This window comes from Geotrypetes seraphini, chromosome 11 (genome assembly GCF_902459505.1).
Source record: "Geotrypetes seraphini chromosome 11, aGeoSer1.1, whole genome shotgun sequence".
Lineage (NCBI taxonomy): Eukaryota > Metazoa > Chordata > Amphibia > Gymnophiona > Dermophiidae > Geotrypetes > Geotrypetes seraphini.
Window position 1 is genome coordinate 1,848,162 of NC_047094.1, and position 18,485 is coordinate 1,866,646.

Genomic DNA, 18,485 nt, shown 5'->3' on the forward strand with positions numbered 1-18,485 from the left:
AGTAGATCTCCTAGTGCAGTGGTTCCCAACCCTGTCCTGGAGGACCACGAGGCCAATCGGGTTTTCAGGATAGCCCTAATGAGATTTGCATATAATGGAAGTGAGAGGCATGCAAATATGCCCCATGCATATTCATTAGGGCTATCCAGAAAACCCGATTGGCCTGGTGGTCCTCCAGGTCAGGGTTGGGAACCACCGTCCTAGTGCCTATTACTTTTAAGAAAAGCAGCTCAGAGTTGGTACAACTTTCAGCTCCTCTGTATTTCTCTGGCTCCAGTAGATGGTATAGAAGTGTGACCTTGTGCAGCAACTCTAAGTAGGTTGCTCCTGGGAAAGCTGAAGGTCCAGATTCTCGATTGAGCAAAGGACGCTGCTGGTATTTTATCCTCTTTCATTCTGCACAAAATTATAAAACCCTTCTTGCAGGTACACTTGCCAAAACATGGCTATGTCATGTCAAATGTTAATAAATATACTTATGGTTTTATACTGACCTCTGCGCCTTCATTATAATATTTTCTGTGGAGTTTGTGCCTTTTTCATTTTTGTTGCTGGAAACAAAGGAAGAGTATCCAAATTATTGTTCCCCCACCTGCAAAATGTTAGTCTTACATACATTCAAAGCCCAATTACTTTTTGGCAGCCAATTTGAATTATCTTACAATTATTATTAAGCTGAATCATAGGGTGGAGTGGGGGGGGGGGGAAACAGCCTTTCAGCCTACTGCATCATTCTCCTTGGTTTAAAAAGGTCTTTATAGAAGAAGATGTAAGAGATCTACCTGAACCAAAGGTTGATGATGCAGAGGAACTGAAAGAAATCTTGGTGAACCTGAAAGGTGTACTAAGCCAAATTGACAAGTTAGAATGATAAATCACCTGGACCAGATGGTATACATCCCAGGTTACTAAATGAACTCAAATATGAAATTAATCATCTGTTGTTAGTGATCTATAACTTGTCGCTATAATTGTCTATGGTCTCTGAAAATTGGAGGCTGATCAATGGTATGCCAATTTTAAAAAAGGGTTCCAGAGAACACTGGAAACAAAATTTTGATTGTAAAGTCCACTCCCATTCATTAAGCACCTTTCCCATAGAGCCAAAAAATATTAAAAAGAACAAGAACATAAGAAGTTGCCTCCACTGGGTCAGACCAGAGGTCCATCGCGCCCAGTGGCCCGCTCCCGCGGCGGCCCATCAGGTCCGTGACCTGTGAAGTGGTTTCTGTCTAATCCTATAACCTACCTCTACTTCTTTCTGTACCCCTCAATCCCCTTATCTTTTAGGAACCTATCTAGACCTTCCTTGAACCCCTGTAGCGTGCTCTGGCCTATTACAGCCTCCGGGAGCGCGTTCCATGTGTCCACCACCCTCTGAGTGAAAAAGAACCTCCTAGCATTTGTTCTAAACCTGTCCTTTTTCAATTTCTCCGAGTGCCCCCTTGTGCTTGTGGCTCCCCACAGCCTGAAGAATTTGTCCCTGTCTACCTTCTCTATACCCTTCATGATTTTGAAGGTTTCTATCATGTCTCCCCTAAGTCTCCGCTTTTCCAGAGAGAATAGCCCCAGCATTTCCAATCTGTCAGCATATGAGAAGTTTTCCATACCCTTTATCAACTTTGTCACTCTTCTCTGGACTCCCTCAAGTACCGCATGTCCTTTTTGAGGTACGGCGACCAGTACTGGACACAGTACTCCAGATGTGGGCGCACCATCGCCCGATATAGCGGCAAAATGACTTCCTTCGTCCTGGTCGTGATACCCTTTTTGATGATACCCAACATTCTGTTCGCTTTCTTTGAGGCTGTCGCACACTGTGCTGATGATTTCAATGTGTCCACCATCACCCCCAGGTCTCTTTCAAGTTTGCTCACCCCCAGCAACGAACAAGGGAAAGTTGGGAAACCTGTGTGACTCTACTTAGAAAAAACCAAGGTACAGAGATTTTATTCTTCATTGTCAGGTCATAGAGCATAATTGTTATACTCTAAGGCTCTTAACACTTGCATTGTGGTATGTCCTCTGGCATTGTGGTATGCCAGAGGACATAATTTGAGGTTGAGGGGTGGTAGATTCAGGGGCAATGTTAGGAAATTCTACTTTACGGAGAGGGTGGTGGATGCCTGGAATGCGCTCCCGAGAGAGGTGGTGGAGAGTAAAACTGTGACTGAGTTCAAAGAAGCGTGTGATGAACACAGAGGATTTAGAATCAGAAAATAATATTAAATATTGAACTAAGGCCAGTACTGGGCAGACTTGCACGGTCTGTGTCTGTGTATGGCCGTTTGGTGGAGGATGGGCTGGGGAGGGCTTCAATGGCTGGGAGGGTGTAGATGGGCTGGAGTAAGTCTTAACAGAGATTTCGGCAGTAGGAACCCAAGCACAGTACAGGGTAAAGCTTTGGATTCTCGCCCAGAAATAGCTAAGAAGAAGAAAAAAAAAAAATTTAAATTGAATCAGGTTGGGCAGACTGGATGGACCATTCGGGTCTTTATCTGCCGTCATCTTCTATGTTACTATATGAACTCATACTACTACTATTAATGATTTCTATAGCGCTACCAGATGTACGCAGTGCTGTACAGAGTCACAAAGAAGACAGTCCTTGCTCGAAAGAGCTTACAGTCTAAATAGACAAACAGGATGTTATGGATACAGTTAAGGAGAACAGTTAATCTGCTGGCTGGGTTGGTGGGCAGTGGGGAGTAGGGATATGGATTGAAGGCTACATCAAAAAGGTGAGTTTTCATTTTTCAGTCTGCTTTTAAACAAGGAAAGGGGCTTGGCAGATGAACTTGGGTAATTTATTCCAGGTATAGGGGGCAGCTAGATGAAAGGAACAAAGTCCTGAATTGGCAGGTGGAGGAGAAGGGTACAGCTAAGAGCAGCTTATCTGAGGAACGGAGATTGAACACACTTGTAAGTCAGCAATAGGAGCTTGAATTGTATGCGAAAGCCAATAGGGAGCCAGTGAAGTGATTTAAGGAAAGGGGTGACATGAGTGTAGCAAGATTGGTAGAAGATGGGTCTTGCAATAGAGTTTTGGACAGATTGCAGGGGGGAGAGGCACCACTGCGGGAGACCAAAAAACATAATGGCAGGTAAAGGCCAAATGGCCCATCCAGTCTTCCCATCTGCAGCATCCACTATCTCCTACCATTATTCCTTAGACCCCTGACCATATTTACAGTTGCCCATATTTGGACACTTACTCCTTCCCTCACATACTCGCCCTTCACGTGACATGCTCTGATCAGCTTTTTGAACAGCCCTTATGGTTAGTTATATTGACACCTCTAATTCAATGTTATTTTGACTGTATGTATTATGTTCATGTACAGCAGACCCTCAATATTCATGGGGGTTAGGGGCAGATCCGGCCCGCAAATAGGGAAAAATCATGAATAATTTTTTGGGCCAGCTCTGACCCACCCCTGCCTCCCTCCTGCATCCCCAACTTTACCTGGTGGTCTAGCGGTGACACGGGGCAGGAGTGATCCGCTTACGCTCCTGCCCCATGCAGAGCCATCTTCAAAATGGCTGCCGAATTCCTGTTGTAGTTTTGAGACTACAACGGGAACTCTCGATGAAGTTACAGGGAAGTGTTCTTAAAATCAATAAGGGGAAATTTTTTTTCACTCAGAGAATAGTTAAGCTCTGGAACGTGTTGCCAGAGGATGTAAGAGTGGATAGCGTAGCTGGTTTTAAGAAAGGTTTGGACAAGTTCCTGGAGGAAAAGTCCATAGTCTGTTATTGAGAAAGACACGGGGGAAGCCACTGCTTGCCCTGTATGGGTAGCATAGAATGTTGCTACTCCTTGGGTTTTGGCCAGATACTAGGGACCTGGATTGGCCACCGTGAGAACGGGCTACTGGGCTTGATGGACCATTGGTCTGACCCAGCAAGGCTTTTCTTATGACTGTGTAACCTGTCTTTTTTTTTTTTTTTCTTCCATTTTTTTATATTTTAAAATTTTGTATAAATGTAAATCGCTTTGATAATTAAAGTGGTATATCAAAACTAAATAAACTTGAAACTATTACTATTTTCATTTCTCACAGTCCTGGAGGGCCCCATTCCCAGTCAGGTTTTCAGGAGCTCCACAATGAAGATGCATGAAATAAATTTGCATATAATAGAGAGAGTTTATGCAAATCAAGTTTATGCATATTCTGAAAAGCTGACTGGAAGGGGGGGGGGACTCCAGGACCGAGTTAAGAAACAGCAGATCAGAGTAATAATGGCTGGACTTCGACTGGGGCAGTGAACAGACACTGCAGGTGCTCAAGTGGGCTTTAGCCATCGCTGCGCATGACTAGCACTGGTGTCCGGTCTTCTTGATGGGAGTAAGCTCTACAGATCAGGGGCTGACACAGCTTCCCAGTCTGAGAGACTACTGGAACGTACTGGCTTGTACTAGGAGTAGTTAAGGAGCGCTCGCCAGGCGTCACTTGGGGTCCCGGTGGTGACCGCAGAGGGCGCAATAGCGCTTATAGTCGCTCTAGCCGGCGCGGCTCGTTGGTCCCGACCTTGGCGCGAGACATTGTGGGTAGTGGGCGATGGCGGCTCGTGTCCTTTCCCGCTCGGCCTGCTGGGCGCTGTCGGGGCTTCGCGGCTTCTCCGCCGCCTCCAGGCTCCTCCACCCGGCCGCTTTCAGCTCCTGCTCCGCCGCCCCCGCTCCGATCCGTTTCCCGCAGGTAAAGTCCGACTCAGGGGAGGGAGGCTGGGTTCCGTCACCGCTGCTGCCGAGTGGCCCTCGCGCTCGCTCAACTCTCAAGCTCGCCGCGTCTCGCGCCTACTGAGCTCGCTCGCGCGCGCTCTCCCCTAGGTTCCTGGATGTTTCTCTCATTCGCTCCAGCTCTCACTGATTCACTTGTGCTCTCGGATTCGTTCTCTCTCTCTCTCTCTCTCTGATTCGTTCTCGTTCTTATTCTTTCTCTCTCTCTGATTCGTTCTCGTTCTCTGATTCGTTCTCGCTCTCTCTGTGATTCGTTCTCATTCTGATTCGTTCTCTCTCTCTCTGATTCGTTCTCGTTCTTATTCTCTCTCTCTCTCTCTGATTCGTTCTCGTTCTTATTCTCTCTCTCTCTGATTCGTTCTCATTCTGATTCTTTCTCTCTCTCTGATTCGTTCTCTCTCTCTCTCTCTGATTCGTTCTCGTTCTTATTCTCTCTCTCTCTCTCTGATTCGTTCTGGCTCTCTCTCTGATTCGTTCTCGTTCTAATTCTCTCTCTCTGATTCGTTCTCGTTCTTATTCTCTCTCTCTCTGATTCGTTCTCATTCTGATTCTTTCTCTCTCTCTGATTCGTTCTCGCTCTCTCTCTCTGATTCGTTCTGGCTCTCTCTCTGATTCGTTCTCGTTCTTATTCTCTCTCTCTCTCTGATTCGTTCTTGCTCTCTCTCTGATTCGTTCTGGCTCTCTCTCTGATTCGTTCTCGTTCTAATTCTCTCTCTCTCTCTCTGATTCGTTCTCGTTCTTATTCTCTCTCTCTCTGATTCGTTCTCATTCTGATTCTTTCTCTCTCTCTGATTCGTTCTCTCTCTCTCTCTCTGATTCGTTCTCGTTCTTATTCTCTCTCTCTCTCTCTGATTCGTTCTGGCTCTCTCTCTGATTCGTTCTCGTTCTAATTCTCTCTCTCTGATTCGTTCTCGTTCTTATTCTCTCTCTCTCTGATTCGTTCTCATTCTGATTCTTTCTCTCTCTCTGATTCGTTCTCACTCTCTCTCTCTGATTCGTTCTCGTTCTTATTCTCTCTCTCTCTCTTTCTCTGATTCGTTCTCGCTCTCTCTGTGATTCGTTCTCTCTCTCTCTCTGACTCGTTCTCATTCTTATTCTCTCTCTCTCTGATTCGTTCTCATTCTTATTCTCTCTCTGATTCGTTCTCGCTCTCTCTGTGATTCGTTCTCTCTCTCTCTGACTCGTTCTCATTCTTATTCTCTCTCTCTCTTTCTCTGATTCGTTCTCTCTCTCTGATTCGTTCTCGTTCTTATTCTCTCTCTCTCTCTGATTCGTTCTCGTTCTTATTCTTTCTCTCTCTCTGATTCGTTCTCTCTCTCTCTCTCTGATTCGTTCTCTCTCTCTCTCTGATTCGTTCTCTCTCTCTGATTCGTTCTCTCGTTCTGATTCTTTCTCTCTCTTTGATTCGTTCTGATTCTTTCTCTCTCTCTCTCTCTCTGATTCGTTCTGGCTCTCTCTCTGATTCGTTCTCTCTCTCTCTCTCTCTCTGATTCGTTCTCGTTCTCTGATTCGTTCTCGCTCTCTCTGTGATTCGTTCTCATTCTGATTCTTTCTCTCTCTCTGATTCGTTCTCTCTCTCTCTCTCTCTGATTCGTTCTCGTTCTTATTCTCTCTCTCTCTCTCTGATTCGTTCTTGCTCTCTCTCTGATTCGTTCTGGCTCTCTCTCTGATTCGTTCTCGTTCTAATTCTCTCTCTCTGATTCGTTCTCGTTCTTATTCTCTCTCTCTCTGATTCGTTCTCATTCTGATTCTTTCTCTCTCTCTGATTCGTTCTCGCTCTCTCTCTCTGATTCGTTCTCGTTCTTATTCTCTCTCTCTCTCTTTCTCTGATTCGTTCTCGCTCTCTCTGTGATTCGTTCTCTCTCTCTCTCTGACTCGTTCTCATTCTTATTCTCTCTCTCTCTGATTCGTTCTCATTCTTATTCTCTCTCTCTCTGATTCGTTCTCATTCTTATTCTCTCTCTGATTCGTTCTCGCTCTCTCTGTGATTCGTTCTCTCTCTCTCTGACTCGTTCTCATTCTTATTCTCTCTCTCTCTTTCTCTGATTCGTTCTCTCTCTCTGATTCGTTCTCGTTCTTATTCTCTCTCTCTCTCTGATTCGTTCTCGTTCTTATTCTTTCTCTCTCTCTGATTCGTTCTCTCTCTCTCTCTCTCTGATTCGTTCTCTCTCTCTCTCTGATTCGTTCTCTCTCTCTGATTCGTTCTCTCGTTCTGATTCTTTCTCTCTCTTTGATTCGTTCTGATTCTTTCTCTCTCTCTCTCTCTGATTCGTTCTGGCTCTCTCTCTGATTCGTTCTCTCTCTCTCTCTCTCTCTGATTCGTTCTCGTTCTCTGATTCGTTCTCGCTCTCTCTGTGATTCGTTCTCATTCTGATTCTTTCTCTCTCTCTGATTCGTTCTCTCTCTCTCTGATTCGTTCTCGTTCTTATTCTCTCTCTCTCTCTCTCTGATTCGTTCTCGTTCTTATTCTCTTTCTCTCTCTCTGATTCGCTCTCATTCTTATTATCTCTCTCTCTCTGATTCGTTCTCATTCTGATTCTTTCTCTCTCTCTGATTCGTTCTCTCTCTCTCTCTGATTCGTTCTCGTTCTTATTCTCTCTCTCTCTCTCTGATTCGTTCTCGTTCTTATTCTCTTTCTCTCTCTCTGATTCGTTCTCATTCTTATTATCTCTCTCTGATTCGTTCTCATTCTGATTCTTTCTCTCTCTCTGATTCGTTCTCTCTCTCTCTCTGATTCGTTCTCGTTCTTATTCTCTCTCTCTCTCTGATTCGTTCTCGTTCTTATTCTCTTTCTCTCTCTCTGATTCTTTCTCATTCTTATTATCTCTCTCTCTCTGATTCGTTCTCATTCTGATTCTTTCTCTCTCTCTGATTCGTTCTCTCTCTCTCTCTGATTCGTTCTCGTTCTTATTCTCTCTCTCTCTCTCTGATTCGTTCTCGTTCTTATTCTCTTTCTCTCTGATTCGTTCTCATTCTTATTATCTCTCTCTCTCTGATTCGTTCTCATTCTGATTCTTTCTCTCTCTCTGATTCGTTCTCACTCTCTCTCTCTGATTCGTTCTGGCTCTCTCTCTGATTCGTTCTCGTTCTTATTCTCTCTCTCTCTGATTCGTTCTTGCTCTCTCTCTGATTCGTTCTGGCTCTCTCTCTGATTCGTTCTCGTTCTAATTCTCTCTCTCTCTCTCTGATTCGTTCTCGTTCTTATTCTCTCTCTCTCTGATTCGTTCTCATTCTGATTCTTTCTCTCTCTCTGATTCATTCTCGCTCTCTCTCTCTGATTCGTTCTCGTTCTTATTCTCTCTCTCTCTCTTTCTCTGATTCGTTCTCGCTCTCTCTGTGATTCGTTCTCTCTCTCTCTCTGACTCGTTCTCATTCTTATTCTCTCTCTCTCTGATTCGTTCTCATTCTTATTCTCTCTCTGATTCGTTCTCGCTCTCTCTGTGATTCGTTCTCTCTCTCTCTCTCTCTGACTCGTTCTCATTCTTATTCTCTCTCTCTTTCTCTGATTCGTTCTCTCTCTCTCTCTGATTCGTTCTCGTTCTTATTCTCTCTCTCTGATTCGTTCTCGTTCTTATTCTTTCTCTCTCTCTGATTCGTTCTGGCTCTCTCTCTCTCTCTGATTCGTTCTCGTTCTTATTCTCTCTCTCTCTCTCTGATTCGTTCTCGTTCTTATTCTCTCTCTCTCTGATTCGTTCTCATTCTGATTCTTTCTCTCTCTCTGATTCGTTCTCTCTCTCTCTCTCTGATTCGTTCTCGTTCTTATTCTCTCTCTCTCTCTCTGATTCGTTCTGGCTCTCTCTCTGATTCGTTCTCGTTCTTATTCTCTCTCTCTGATTCGTTCTCGTTCTTATTCTCTCTCTCTCTGATTCGTTCTCATTCTGATTCTTTCTCTCTCTCTGATTCGTTCTCGCTCTCTCTCTCTGATTCGTTCTGGCTCTCTCTCTGATTCGTTCTCGTTCTTATTCTCTCTCTCTCTCTGATTCGTTCTTGCTCTCTCTCTGATTCGTTCTGGCTCTCTCTCTGATTCGTTCTCGTTCTAATTCTCTCTCTCTCTCTCTGATTCGTTCTCGTTCTTATTCTCTCTCTCTCTGATTCGTTCTCATTCTGATTCTTTCTCTCTCTCTGATTCGTTCTCTCTCTCTCTCTCTGATTCGTTCTCGTTCTTATTCTCTCTCTCTCTCTCTGATTCGTTCTGGCTCTCTCTCTGATTCGTTCTCGTTCTAATTCTCTCTCTCTGATTCGTTCTCGTTCTTATTCTCTCTCTCTCTGATTCGTTCTCATTCTGATTCTTTCTCTCTCTCTGATTCGTTCTCACTCTCTCTCTCTGATTCGTTCTCGTTCTTATTCTCTCTCTCTCTCTTTCTCTGATTCGTTCTCGCTCTCTCTGTGATTCGTTCTCTCTCTCTCTCTGACTCGTTCTCATTCTTATTCTCTCTCTCTCTGATTCGTTCTCATTCTTATTCTCTCTCTGATTCGTTCTCGCTCTCTCTGTGATTCGTTCTCTCTCTCTCTGACTCGTTCTCATTCTTATTCTCTCTCTCTCTTTCTCTGATTCGTTCTCTCTCTCTGATTCGTTCTCGTTCTTATTCTCTCTCTCTCTCTGATTCGTTCTCGTTCTTATTCTTTCTCTCTCTCTGATTCGTTCTCTCTCTCTCTCTCTGATTCGTTCTCTCTCTCTCTCTGATTCGTTCTCTCTCTCTGATTCGTTCTCTCGTTCTGATTCTTTCTCTCTCTTTGATTCGTTCTGATTCTTTCTCTCTCTCTCTCTCTGATTCGTTCTGGCTCTCTCTCTGATTCGTTCTCTCTCTCTCTCTCTCTCTGATTCGTTCTCGTTCTCTGATTCGTTCTCGCTCTCTCTGTGATTCGTTCTCATTCTGATTCTTTCTCTCTCTCTGATTCGTTCTCTCTCTCTCTCTCTCTGATTCGTTCTCGTTCTTATTCTCTCTCTCTCTCTCTGATTCGTTCTTGCTCTCTCTCTGATTCGTTCTGGCTCTCTCTCTGATTCGTTCTCGTTCTAATTCTCTCTCTCTGATTCGTTCTCGTTCTTATTCTCTCTCTCTCTGATTCGTTCTCATTCTGATTCTTTCTCTCTCTCTGATTCGTTCTCGCTCTCTCTCTCTGATTCGTTCTCGTTCTTATTCTCTCTCTCTCTCTTTCTCTGATTCGTTCTCGCTCTCTCTGTGATTCGTTCTCTCTCTCTCTCTGACTCGTTCTCATTCTTATTCTCTCTCTCTCTGATTCGTTCTCATTCTTATTCTCTCTCTGATTCGTTCTCGCTCTCTCTGTGATTCGTTCTCTCTCTCTCTGACTCGTTCTCATTCTTATTCTCTCTCTCTCTTTCTCTGATTCGTTCTCTCTCTCTGATTCGTTCTCGTTCTTATTCTCTCTCTCTCTCTGATTCGTTCTCGTTCTTATTCTTTCTCTCTCTCTGATTCGTTCTCTCTCTCTCTCTCTCTGATTCGTTCTCTCTCTCTCTCTGATTCGTTCTCTCTCTCTGATTCGTTCTCTCGTTCTGATTCTTTCTCTCTCTTTGATTCGTTCTGATTCTTTCTCTCTCTCTCTCTCTGATTCGTTCTGGCTCTCTCTCTGATTCGTTCTCTCTCTCTCTCTCTCTCTGATTCGTTCTCGTTCTCTGATTCGTTCTCGCTCTCTCTGTGATTCGTTCTCATTCTGATTCTTTCTCTCTCTCTGATTCGTTCTCTCTCTCTCTGATTCGTTCTCGTTCTTATTCTCTCTCTCTCTCTCTCTGATTCGTTCTCGTTCTTATTCTCTTTCTCTCTCTCTGATTCGCTCTCATTCTTATTATCTCTCTCTCTCTGATTCGTTCTCATTCTGATTCTTTCTCTCTCTCTGATTCGTTCTCTCTCTCTCTCTGATTCGTTCTCGTTCTTATTCTCTCTCTCTCTCTCTGATTCGTTCTCGTTCTTATTCTCTTTCTCTCTCTCTGATTCGTTCTCATTCTTATTATCTCTCTCTGATTCGTTCTCATTCTGATTCTTTCTCTCTCTCTGATTCGTTCTCTCTCTCTCTCTGATTCGTTCTCGTTCTTATTCTCTCTCTCTCTCTGATTCGTTCTCGTTCTTATTCTCTTTCTCTCTCTCTGATTCTTTCTCATTCTTATTATCTCTCTCTCTCTGATTCGTTCTCATTCTGATTCTTTCTCTCTCTCTGATTCGTTCTCTCTCTCTCTCTGATTCGTTCTCGTTCTTATTCTCTCTCTCTCTCTCTGATTCGTTCTCGTTCTTATTCTCTTTCTCTCTCTCTGATTCGTTCTCATTCTTATTATCTCTCTCTCTCTGATTCGTTCTCATTCTGATTCTTTCTCTCTCTCTGATTCGTTCTCACTCTCTCTCTCTGATTCGTTCTGGCTCTCTCTCTGATTCGTTCTCGTTCTTATTCTCTCTCTCTCTGATTCGTTCTTGCTCTCTCTCTGATTCGTTCTGGCTCTCTCTCTGATTCGTTCTCGTTCTAATTCTCTCTCTCTCTCTCTGATTCGTTCTCGTTCTTATTCTCTCTCTCTCTGATTCGTTCTCATTCTGATTCTTTCTCTCTGATTCATTCTCGCTCTCTCTCTCTGATTCGTTCTCGTTCTTATTCTCTCTCTCTCTCTTTCTCTGATTCGTTCTCGCTCTCTCTGTGATTCGTTCTCTCTCTCTCTCTGACTCGTTCTCATTCTTATTCTCTCTCTCTCTGATTCGTTCTCATTCTTATTCTCTCTCTGATTCGTTCTCGCTCTCTGTGATTCGTTCTCTCTCTCTCTCTCTCTGACTCGTTCTCATTCTTATTCTCTCTCTCTTTCTCTGATTCGTTCTCTCTCTCTCTCTGATTCGTTCTCGTTCTTATTCTCTCTCTCTGATTCGTTCTCGTTCTTATTCTTTCTCTCTCTCTGATTCGTTCTCTCTCTCTCTCTCTGATTCGTTCTCTCTCTCTCTCTCTGATTCGTTCTCTCGTTCTGATTCTTTCTCTCTCTTTGATTCGTTCTGATTCTTTCTCTCTCTCTCTCTCTGATTCGTTCTGGCTCTCTCTCTGATTCGTTCTCTCTCTCTCTCTCTCTGATTCGTTCTCGTTCTCTGATTCGTTCTCGCTCTCTGTGATTCGTTCTCGTTCTTATTCTCTCTCTCTCTCTCTGATTCGTTCTCGTTCTTATTCTCTTTCTCTCTCTCTGATTCGCTCTCATTCTTATTATCTCTCTCTCTCTGATTCGTTCTCATTCTGATTCTTTCTCTCTCTCTGATTCGTTCTCTCTCTCTCTCTGATTCGTTCTCGTTCTTATTCTCTCTCTCTCTCTCTGATTCGTTCTCGTTCTTATTCTCTTTCTCTCTCTCTGATTCGTTCTCATTCTTATTATCTCTCTCTGATTCGTTCTCATTCTGATTCTTTCTCTCTCTCTGATTCGTTCTCTCTCTCTCTCTCTGATTCGTTCTCGTTCTTATTCTCTCTCTCTCTCTGATTCGTTCTCGTTCTTATTCTCTTTCTCTCTCTCTGATTCGTTCTCATTCTTATTATCTCTCTCTCTCTGATTCGTTCTCATTCTGATTCTTTCTCTCTCTCTGATTCGTTCTCTCTCTCTCTGATTCGTTCTCGTTCTTATTCTCTCTCTCTCTCTCTGATTCGTTCTCGTTCTTATTCTCTTTCTCTCTCTCTGATTCGTTCTCATTCTTATTATCTCTCTCTCTGATTCGTTCTCATTCTGATTCTTTCTCTCTCTCTGATTCGTTCTCGCTCTCTCTCTCTGATTCGTTCTGGCTCTCTCTCTGATTCGTTCTCGTTCTTATTCTCTCTCTCTCTCTGATTCGTTCTTGCTCTCTCTCTGATTCGTTCTGGCTCTCTCTCTGATTCGTTCTCGTTCTAATTCTCTCTCTCTCTCTCTGATTCGTTCTCGTTCTTCTCTCTCTCTCTGATTCGTTCTCATTCTGATTCTTTCTCTCTCTCTGATTCGTTCTCGCTCTCTCTCTCTGATTCGTTCTCGTTCTTATTCTCTCTCTCTCTCTTTCTCTGATTCGTTCTCGCTCTCTCTGTGATTCGTTCTCTCTCTCTCTCTGACTCGTTCTCATTCTTATTCTCTCTCTCTGATTCGTTCTCATTCTTATTCTCTCTCTGATTCGTTCTCGCTCTCTCTGTGATTCGTTCTCTCTCTCTCTCTCTCTCTGACTCGTTCTCATTCTTATTCTCTCTCTCTTTCTCTGATTCGTTCTCTCTCTCTCTGATTCGTTCTCGTTCTTATTCTCTCTCTCTCTCTGATTCGTTCTCGTTCTTATTCTCTCTCTCTCTCTGATTCGTTCTCGTTCTTATTCTCTCTCTCTCTCTCTGATTCGTTCTCATTCTTATTATCTCTCTGATTCGTTCTCATTCTGATTCTTTCTCTCTCTCTGATTCGTTCTCGCTCTCTCTCTGATTCGTTCTGGCTCTCTCTCTGATTCGTTCTTGCTCTCTCTCTGATTCGTTCTCGTTCTTATTCTCTCTCTCTCTCTGATTCGTTCTTGCTCTCTCTCTGATTCGTTCTGGCTCTCTCTCTGATTCGTTCTCGTTCTAATTCTCTCTCTCTGATTCGTTCTCGTTCTTATTCTCTCTCTCTCTGATTCGTTCTCATTCTGATTCTTTCTCTCTCTCTGATTCGTTCTCGCTCTCTCTCTCTGATTCGTTCTCGTTCTTATTCTCTCTCTCTCTCTTTCTCTGATTCGTTCTCGCTCTCTCTGTGATTCGTTCTCTCTCTCTCTCTGACTCGTTCTCATTCTTATTCTCTCTCTCTCTGATTCGTTCTCATTCTTATTCTCTCTCTGATTCGTTCTCGCTCTCTCTGTGATTCGTTCTCTCTCTCTCTCTCTGACTCGTTCTCATTCTTATTCTCTCTCTCTCTTTCTCTGATTCGTTCTCTCTCTCTCTGATTCGTTCTCGTTCTTATTCTCTCTCTCTCTCTGATTCGTTCTCGTTCTTATTCTCTCTCTCTCTCTCTGATTCGTTCTCGTTCTTATTCTCTCTCTCTCTCTCTCTCTCTGATTCGTTCTCATTCTTATTATCTCTCTCTCTCTGATTCGTTCTCATTCTGATTCTTTCTCTCTCTCTGATTCGTTCTCGCTCTCTCTCTCTCTGATTCGTTCTGGCTCTCTCTCTGATTCGTTCTTGCTCTCTCTCTGATTCGTTCTCATTCTGATTCTTTCTCTCTCTCTGATTCGTTCTCGCTCTCTCTCTCTCTGATTCGTTCTTGCTCTCTCTGATTCGTTCTCGTTCTAATTCTCTCTCTCTCTCTGATTCGTTCTCGTTCTTATTCTCTCTCTCTGATTCGTTCTCATTCTGATTCTTTCTCTCTCTCTGATTCGTTCTCATTCTTATTATCTCTCTCTGATTCGTTCTCATTCTTATTCTCTCTCTCTCTCTGATTCGTTCTCGTTCTTATTCTCTCTCTCTCTCTCTGATTCGTTCTCATTCTTATTATCTCTCTCTCTCTGATTCTTTCTCTCTCTCTGATTCGTTCTCGCTCTCTCTCTCTGATTCGTTCTGGCTCTCTCTCTGATTCGTTCTTGCTCTCTCTCTGATTCGTTCTCGTTCTTATTCTCTCTCTCTCTGATTCGTTCTTGCTCTCTCTCTGATTCGTTCTGGCTCTCTCTCTGATTCGTTCTCGTTCTTATTCTCTCTCTCTGATTCGTTCTCATTCTTATTATCTCTCTCTCTCTGATTCGTTCTCATTCTGATTCTTTCTCTCTCTCTGATTCGTTCTCGCTCTCTCTCTGATTCGTTCTGGCTCTCTCTCTGATTCGTTCTTGCTCTCTCTCTGATTCGTTCTCGTTCTTATTCTCTCTCTCTCTCTGATTCGTTCTTGCTCTCTCTCTGATTCGTTCTGGCTCTCTCTCTGATTCGTTCTCATTCTGATTCTTTCTCTCTCTGATTCGTTCTCGCTCTCTCTCTCTGATTCGTTCTGGCTCTCTCTCTGATTCGTTCTCGTTCTTATTCTCTCTCTCTCTCTGATTCGTTCTTGCTCTCTCTCTGATTCGTTCTCGTTCTAATCCTTTCTCTCTCTTTCTCTGATTCGTTCTGGCTCTCTCTCTGATTCGTTCTCATTCTGATTCTTTCTCTCTCTCTGATTCGTTCTCGCTCTCTCTCTCTGATTCGTTCTGGCTCTCTCTCTGATTCGTTCTTGCTCTCTCTGATTCGTTCTCATTCTTATTCTCTCTCTCTCTCTGATTCGTTCTCATTCTTATTCTCTCTCTGATTCGTTCTCGTTCTAATCCTTTCTCTCTCTTTCTCTGATTCGTTCTGGCTCTCTCTCTGATTCGTTCTCATTCTGATTCTTTCTTTCTCTCTGATTCGTTCTCGCTCTCTCTCTCTGATTCGTTCTGGCTCTCTCTCTGATTCGTTCTTGCTCTCTCTCTGATTCGTTCTTCTCTCTCTGATTCGTTCTCATTCTTATTCTCTCTCTGATTCGTTCTCGTTCTAATCCTTTCTCTCTCTTTCTCTGATTCGTTCTCGCTCTCTCTGTGATTCGTTCTCTCTCTCTCTCTGACTCGTTCTCATTCTTATTCTCTCTCTCTCTCTTTCTCTGATTCGTTCTCGCTCTCTCTGTGATTCGTTCTCTCTCTCTCTCTGATTCATTCTCGTTCTTATTCTCTCTCTCTGATTCGTTCTCGTTCTTATTCTCTCTCTCTCTGATTCGTTCTCTCTCTCTCTATGACTCGTTCTCATTCTTATTCTCTCTCTCTCTTTCTCTGATTCGTTCTCGCTCTCTCTGTGATTCGTTCTCTCTCTCTCTCTGATTCGTTCTCGTTCTTATTCTCTCTCTCTCTCTGATTCGTTCTCGTTCTTATTCTCTCTCTCTCTGATTCGTTCTCGCTCTCTCTGTGATTCGTTCTCTCTCTCTCTCTCTCTCGTTCTCATTCTTATTCTCTCTCTCTCTCTTTCTCTGATTCGTTCTCGCTCTCTCTGTGATTCGTTCTCTCTCTCTCTGATTCTTTCTCTCTCTCTGATTCGTTCTCGTTCTTATTCTCTCTCTCTCTCTGATTCGTTCTCGTTCTTATTCTCTCTCTCTCTCTGATTCGTTCTCGTTCTTATTCTCTCTCTCTCTCTCTGATTCATTCTCGTTCTTATTCTTTCTCTCTCTCTCTCTCTCTCTCTGATTCGTTCTCGTTCTGATTCTTTCTCTCTCTCTGATTCGTTCTGCTTCTTTCTTTCTCTCTGATTCGTTCTGGCTCTCTCTGATTCGTTCTCGTTCTGATTCTTTCTCTCTCTCTGATTCGTTCTCGCTCTTTCTCTGATTCGTTCTCGTTCTGATTCTTTCTCTCTCTCTGATTCGTTCTCGCTCTTTCTCTCTCTGATTCGTTCTCGTTCTGATTCTTTCTCTGATTCGTTCTCGCTGTCTCTGTGATTCGTTCTCTCTCTCTCTCTCTCTGATTCGTTCTCGTTCTGATTCTTTCTCTCTCTTTCTCTGATTCATTCTGGTTCTTTCTCTGTGATTCTCTCTCTCTCTCTCTGATTTGTTCTCGTTCTGATTCTTTCTCTCTCTGATTCATTCTTGCTCTCTCTCCGATTCGTTCTCGTTCTTATTCTTTCTCTCTCTCTCTCTCTGATTCGTTTTCTCTCTCTCTCTCTCTCTGATTCCTTCTAGTTCTGATTCTTTCTCTCTCTTTCTCTGATTCATTCTGGTTCTTTCTCTGTGATTCTCTCTCTCTCTCTCTCTCTCTCTCTGATTCGTTCTCGTTCTGATTCTCTCTCTCTCTGATTCGTTCTTGCTCTCTCTCCGATTCGTTCTCGTTCTTATTCTTTCTCTCTCTCTCTCTGATTCGTTTTCTCTCTCTCTCTCTCTGATTCGTTCTCGTTCTGATTCTTTCTCTCTCTCTCTGATTCGTTCTCGTTCTGATTCTTTCTCTGTGATTCATTCTCACTCTCTCTCTGATTCGTTCTCGCTATCTCTCTCTCTGATTCGTTCTCGTTCTGATTCTTTCTCTCTCTCTCTCTCTCTGATTTGTTCTCACTCTCTCTCTGATTTGTTCTCGCTCTCTCTCTGTGATTCATTCTCACTCTCTCTCTGATTCGTTCTCGCTATCTCTCTGATTCGTTCTCGTTCTGATTCTTTCTCTCTCTCTCTGATTTGTTCTTGCTCTCTCTCTGTGATTCATTCTCACTCTCTGATTCGTTCTCGCTATCTCTCTCTCTGATTCATTCTCACTCTCTCTCTGATTCGTTCTCGCTCTCTCTGTGATTCATTCTCACTCTCTCTCTGATTCGTTCTTGCTATCTCTCTCTCTGATTCGTTCTCGTTCTGATTCTTTCTCTCTCTCTCTGATTCGTTCTCGCTCTCTCTCTGTGATTCATTCTCACTCTCTCTCTGATTTGTTCTCGCTCTCTCTGTGATTCATTCTCGCTCTCTCTGTGATTCGTTCTCGCTCTCGCTGATTTGTTCTCGTTCTGATTCTTTCTCTCTCTCTCTGATTCGTTCTCGCTCTCTCTCTCTCTGTGATTCGTTCTCGTTCTTATTCTTTCTCTCTCTCTCTCTCTGTGATTCGTTCTCTTGCTTTTTCTCTGATTCATGCTCTCTCTAGCTGTGGGTAACCCGCCAAAACAGTGGAGGAGGGAAAAGTGCTCACCGCAGGTATGGGGACAAGGCCATCTACCGTCCCGTGTAGCGGTGAATGGCCTTGTCCCTGCAGTTAAGGTGGAGAACGTGCACGGGTCACTGATCGCATGTGGCCCCCCTCCCTCCTTCCTACCTATCCACCTGAATATATCTATCTTCCTCCCTCCCCCTTACCTTCGCAGCACGTTTTAAGATTTGAGACTTGTTGAAAGCCACCGGAGCGTATGTGTAGTCGCGTGCGTATGTGAGCAGAAGCTTCTCTGATGCAACTTCCGGTTGCATCAGAGGAGAAGCTTCTGCCTACTTCCGCACGCGACTGCACGAACACTCCAGCGGCTTTCAACAAGCTACTCAAACCTTAAAACGCGCCGTGAAGGTAAGGGGGAGGGAGGGAGATGCATGGACCGCGCAAGGGGTGCCGAAGGGCAGTGAGGTGGCGAGAGGGAAGCGTGGATGCGATGGGGATGGGGCAGTGACGGGGACAGATATTTTCCCCGTGTCATTCTCTGCTGTCTTGCTCTCAGAGAGCCCCTTCTCCTGCTCATTACCACTCTTATGACTGCTTCCAACAGTGGCCAATTCAAGTCACAGAAACCTAGAGACTAGCAACATTTTCTGCTAGTGATCCCAGGGCAAGCAGTGGCTTCCTCCATGTCTTTCTCAATAGCAGACTATGGACTTTTCTCCAGGAATTTAAATCCAGCTATGCTAACTGCTGTTACCACATTATCTGGAAATGTGTTCCACACTTAACTAATGATAATGTAATGCCAGTTTTTTAAAAAGGTTCCAGAGATGATCCACAAAATTATAGACTAATGAGTCTGACATTGGCACTAGGGAAGATGGTAGAGAATATTATAAAGAGCAAAATGACAGAACCTCTACGGTACATAAGCATGGATTAATAATGAGAGAAAGACAGCATGGATTTAGTCAGGGGAAATCTTACCTCACTAGTTTATTACATGTCTTCAAAGGAGTGAATAAACATGTGGCTAATGGTGAGTAGGTTGATATTGTGTATTTGGATTTTCAAAAGGTATTTGACACTACCTTGTGGAAGAATTCCTGAGGAAATTTAAAGAGTCATGGGATAGGCGGTAATGTCCTAGTATGGATTTAAGTACTGGTTGACAGACAGAAGACAGAGAGTAAATTTAATTTATAACATTTTAT

General features: G+C 43.6%; 1 protein-coding gene across 1 annotated transcript in view; it reads left to right on the plus strand.

Moving 5' to 3' along the window:
• The first annotated feature begins 4,501 nt into the window (after positions 1 to 4,501).
• The window catches only part of NDUFAB1 (NADH:ubiquinone oxidoreductase subunit AB1), a 40,036-nt gene continuing 26,052 nt past the window's right edge, over positions 4,502 to 18,485 (plus strand). Inside the window, exon 1 of the mRNA XM_033914890.1 lies at positions 4,502 to 4,700. Within this exon, the coding sequence (XP_033770781.1) occupies positions 4,563 to 4,700 (138 nt within the window). The 5' untranslated portion in view covers positions 4,502 to 4,562. The remainder of the gene's footprint in view (positions 4,701 to 18,485) is intronic.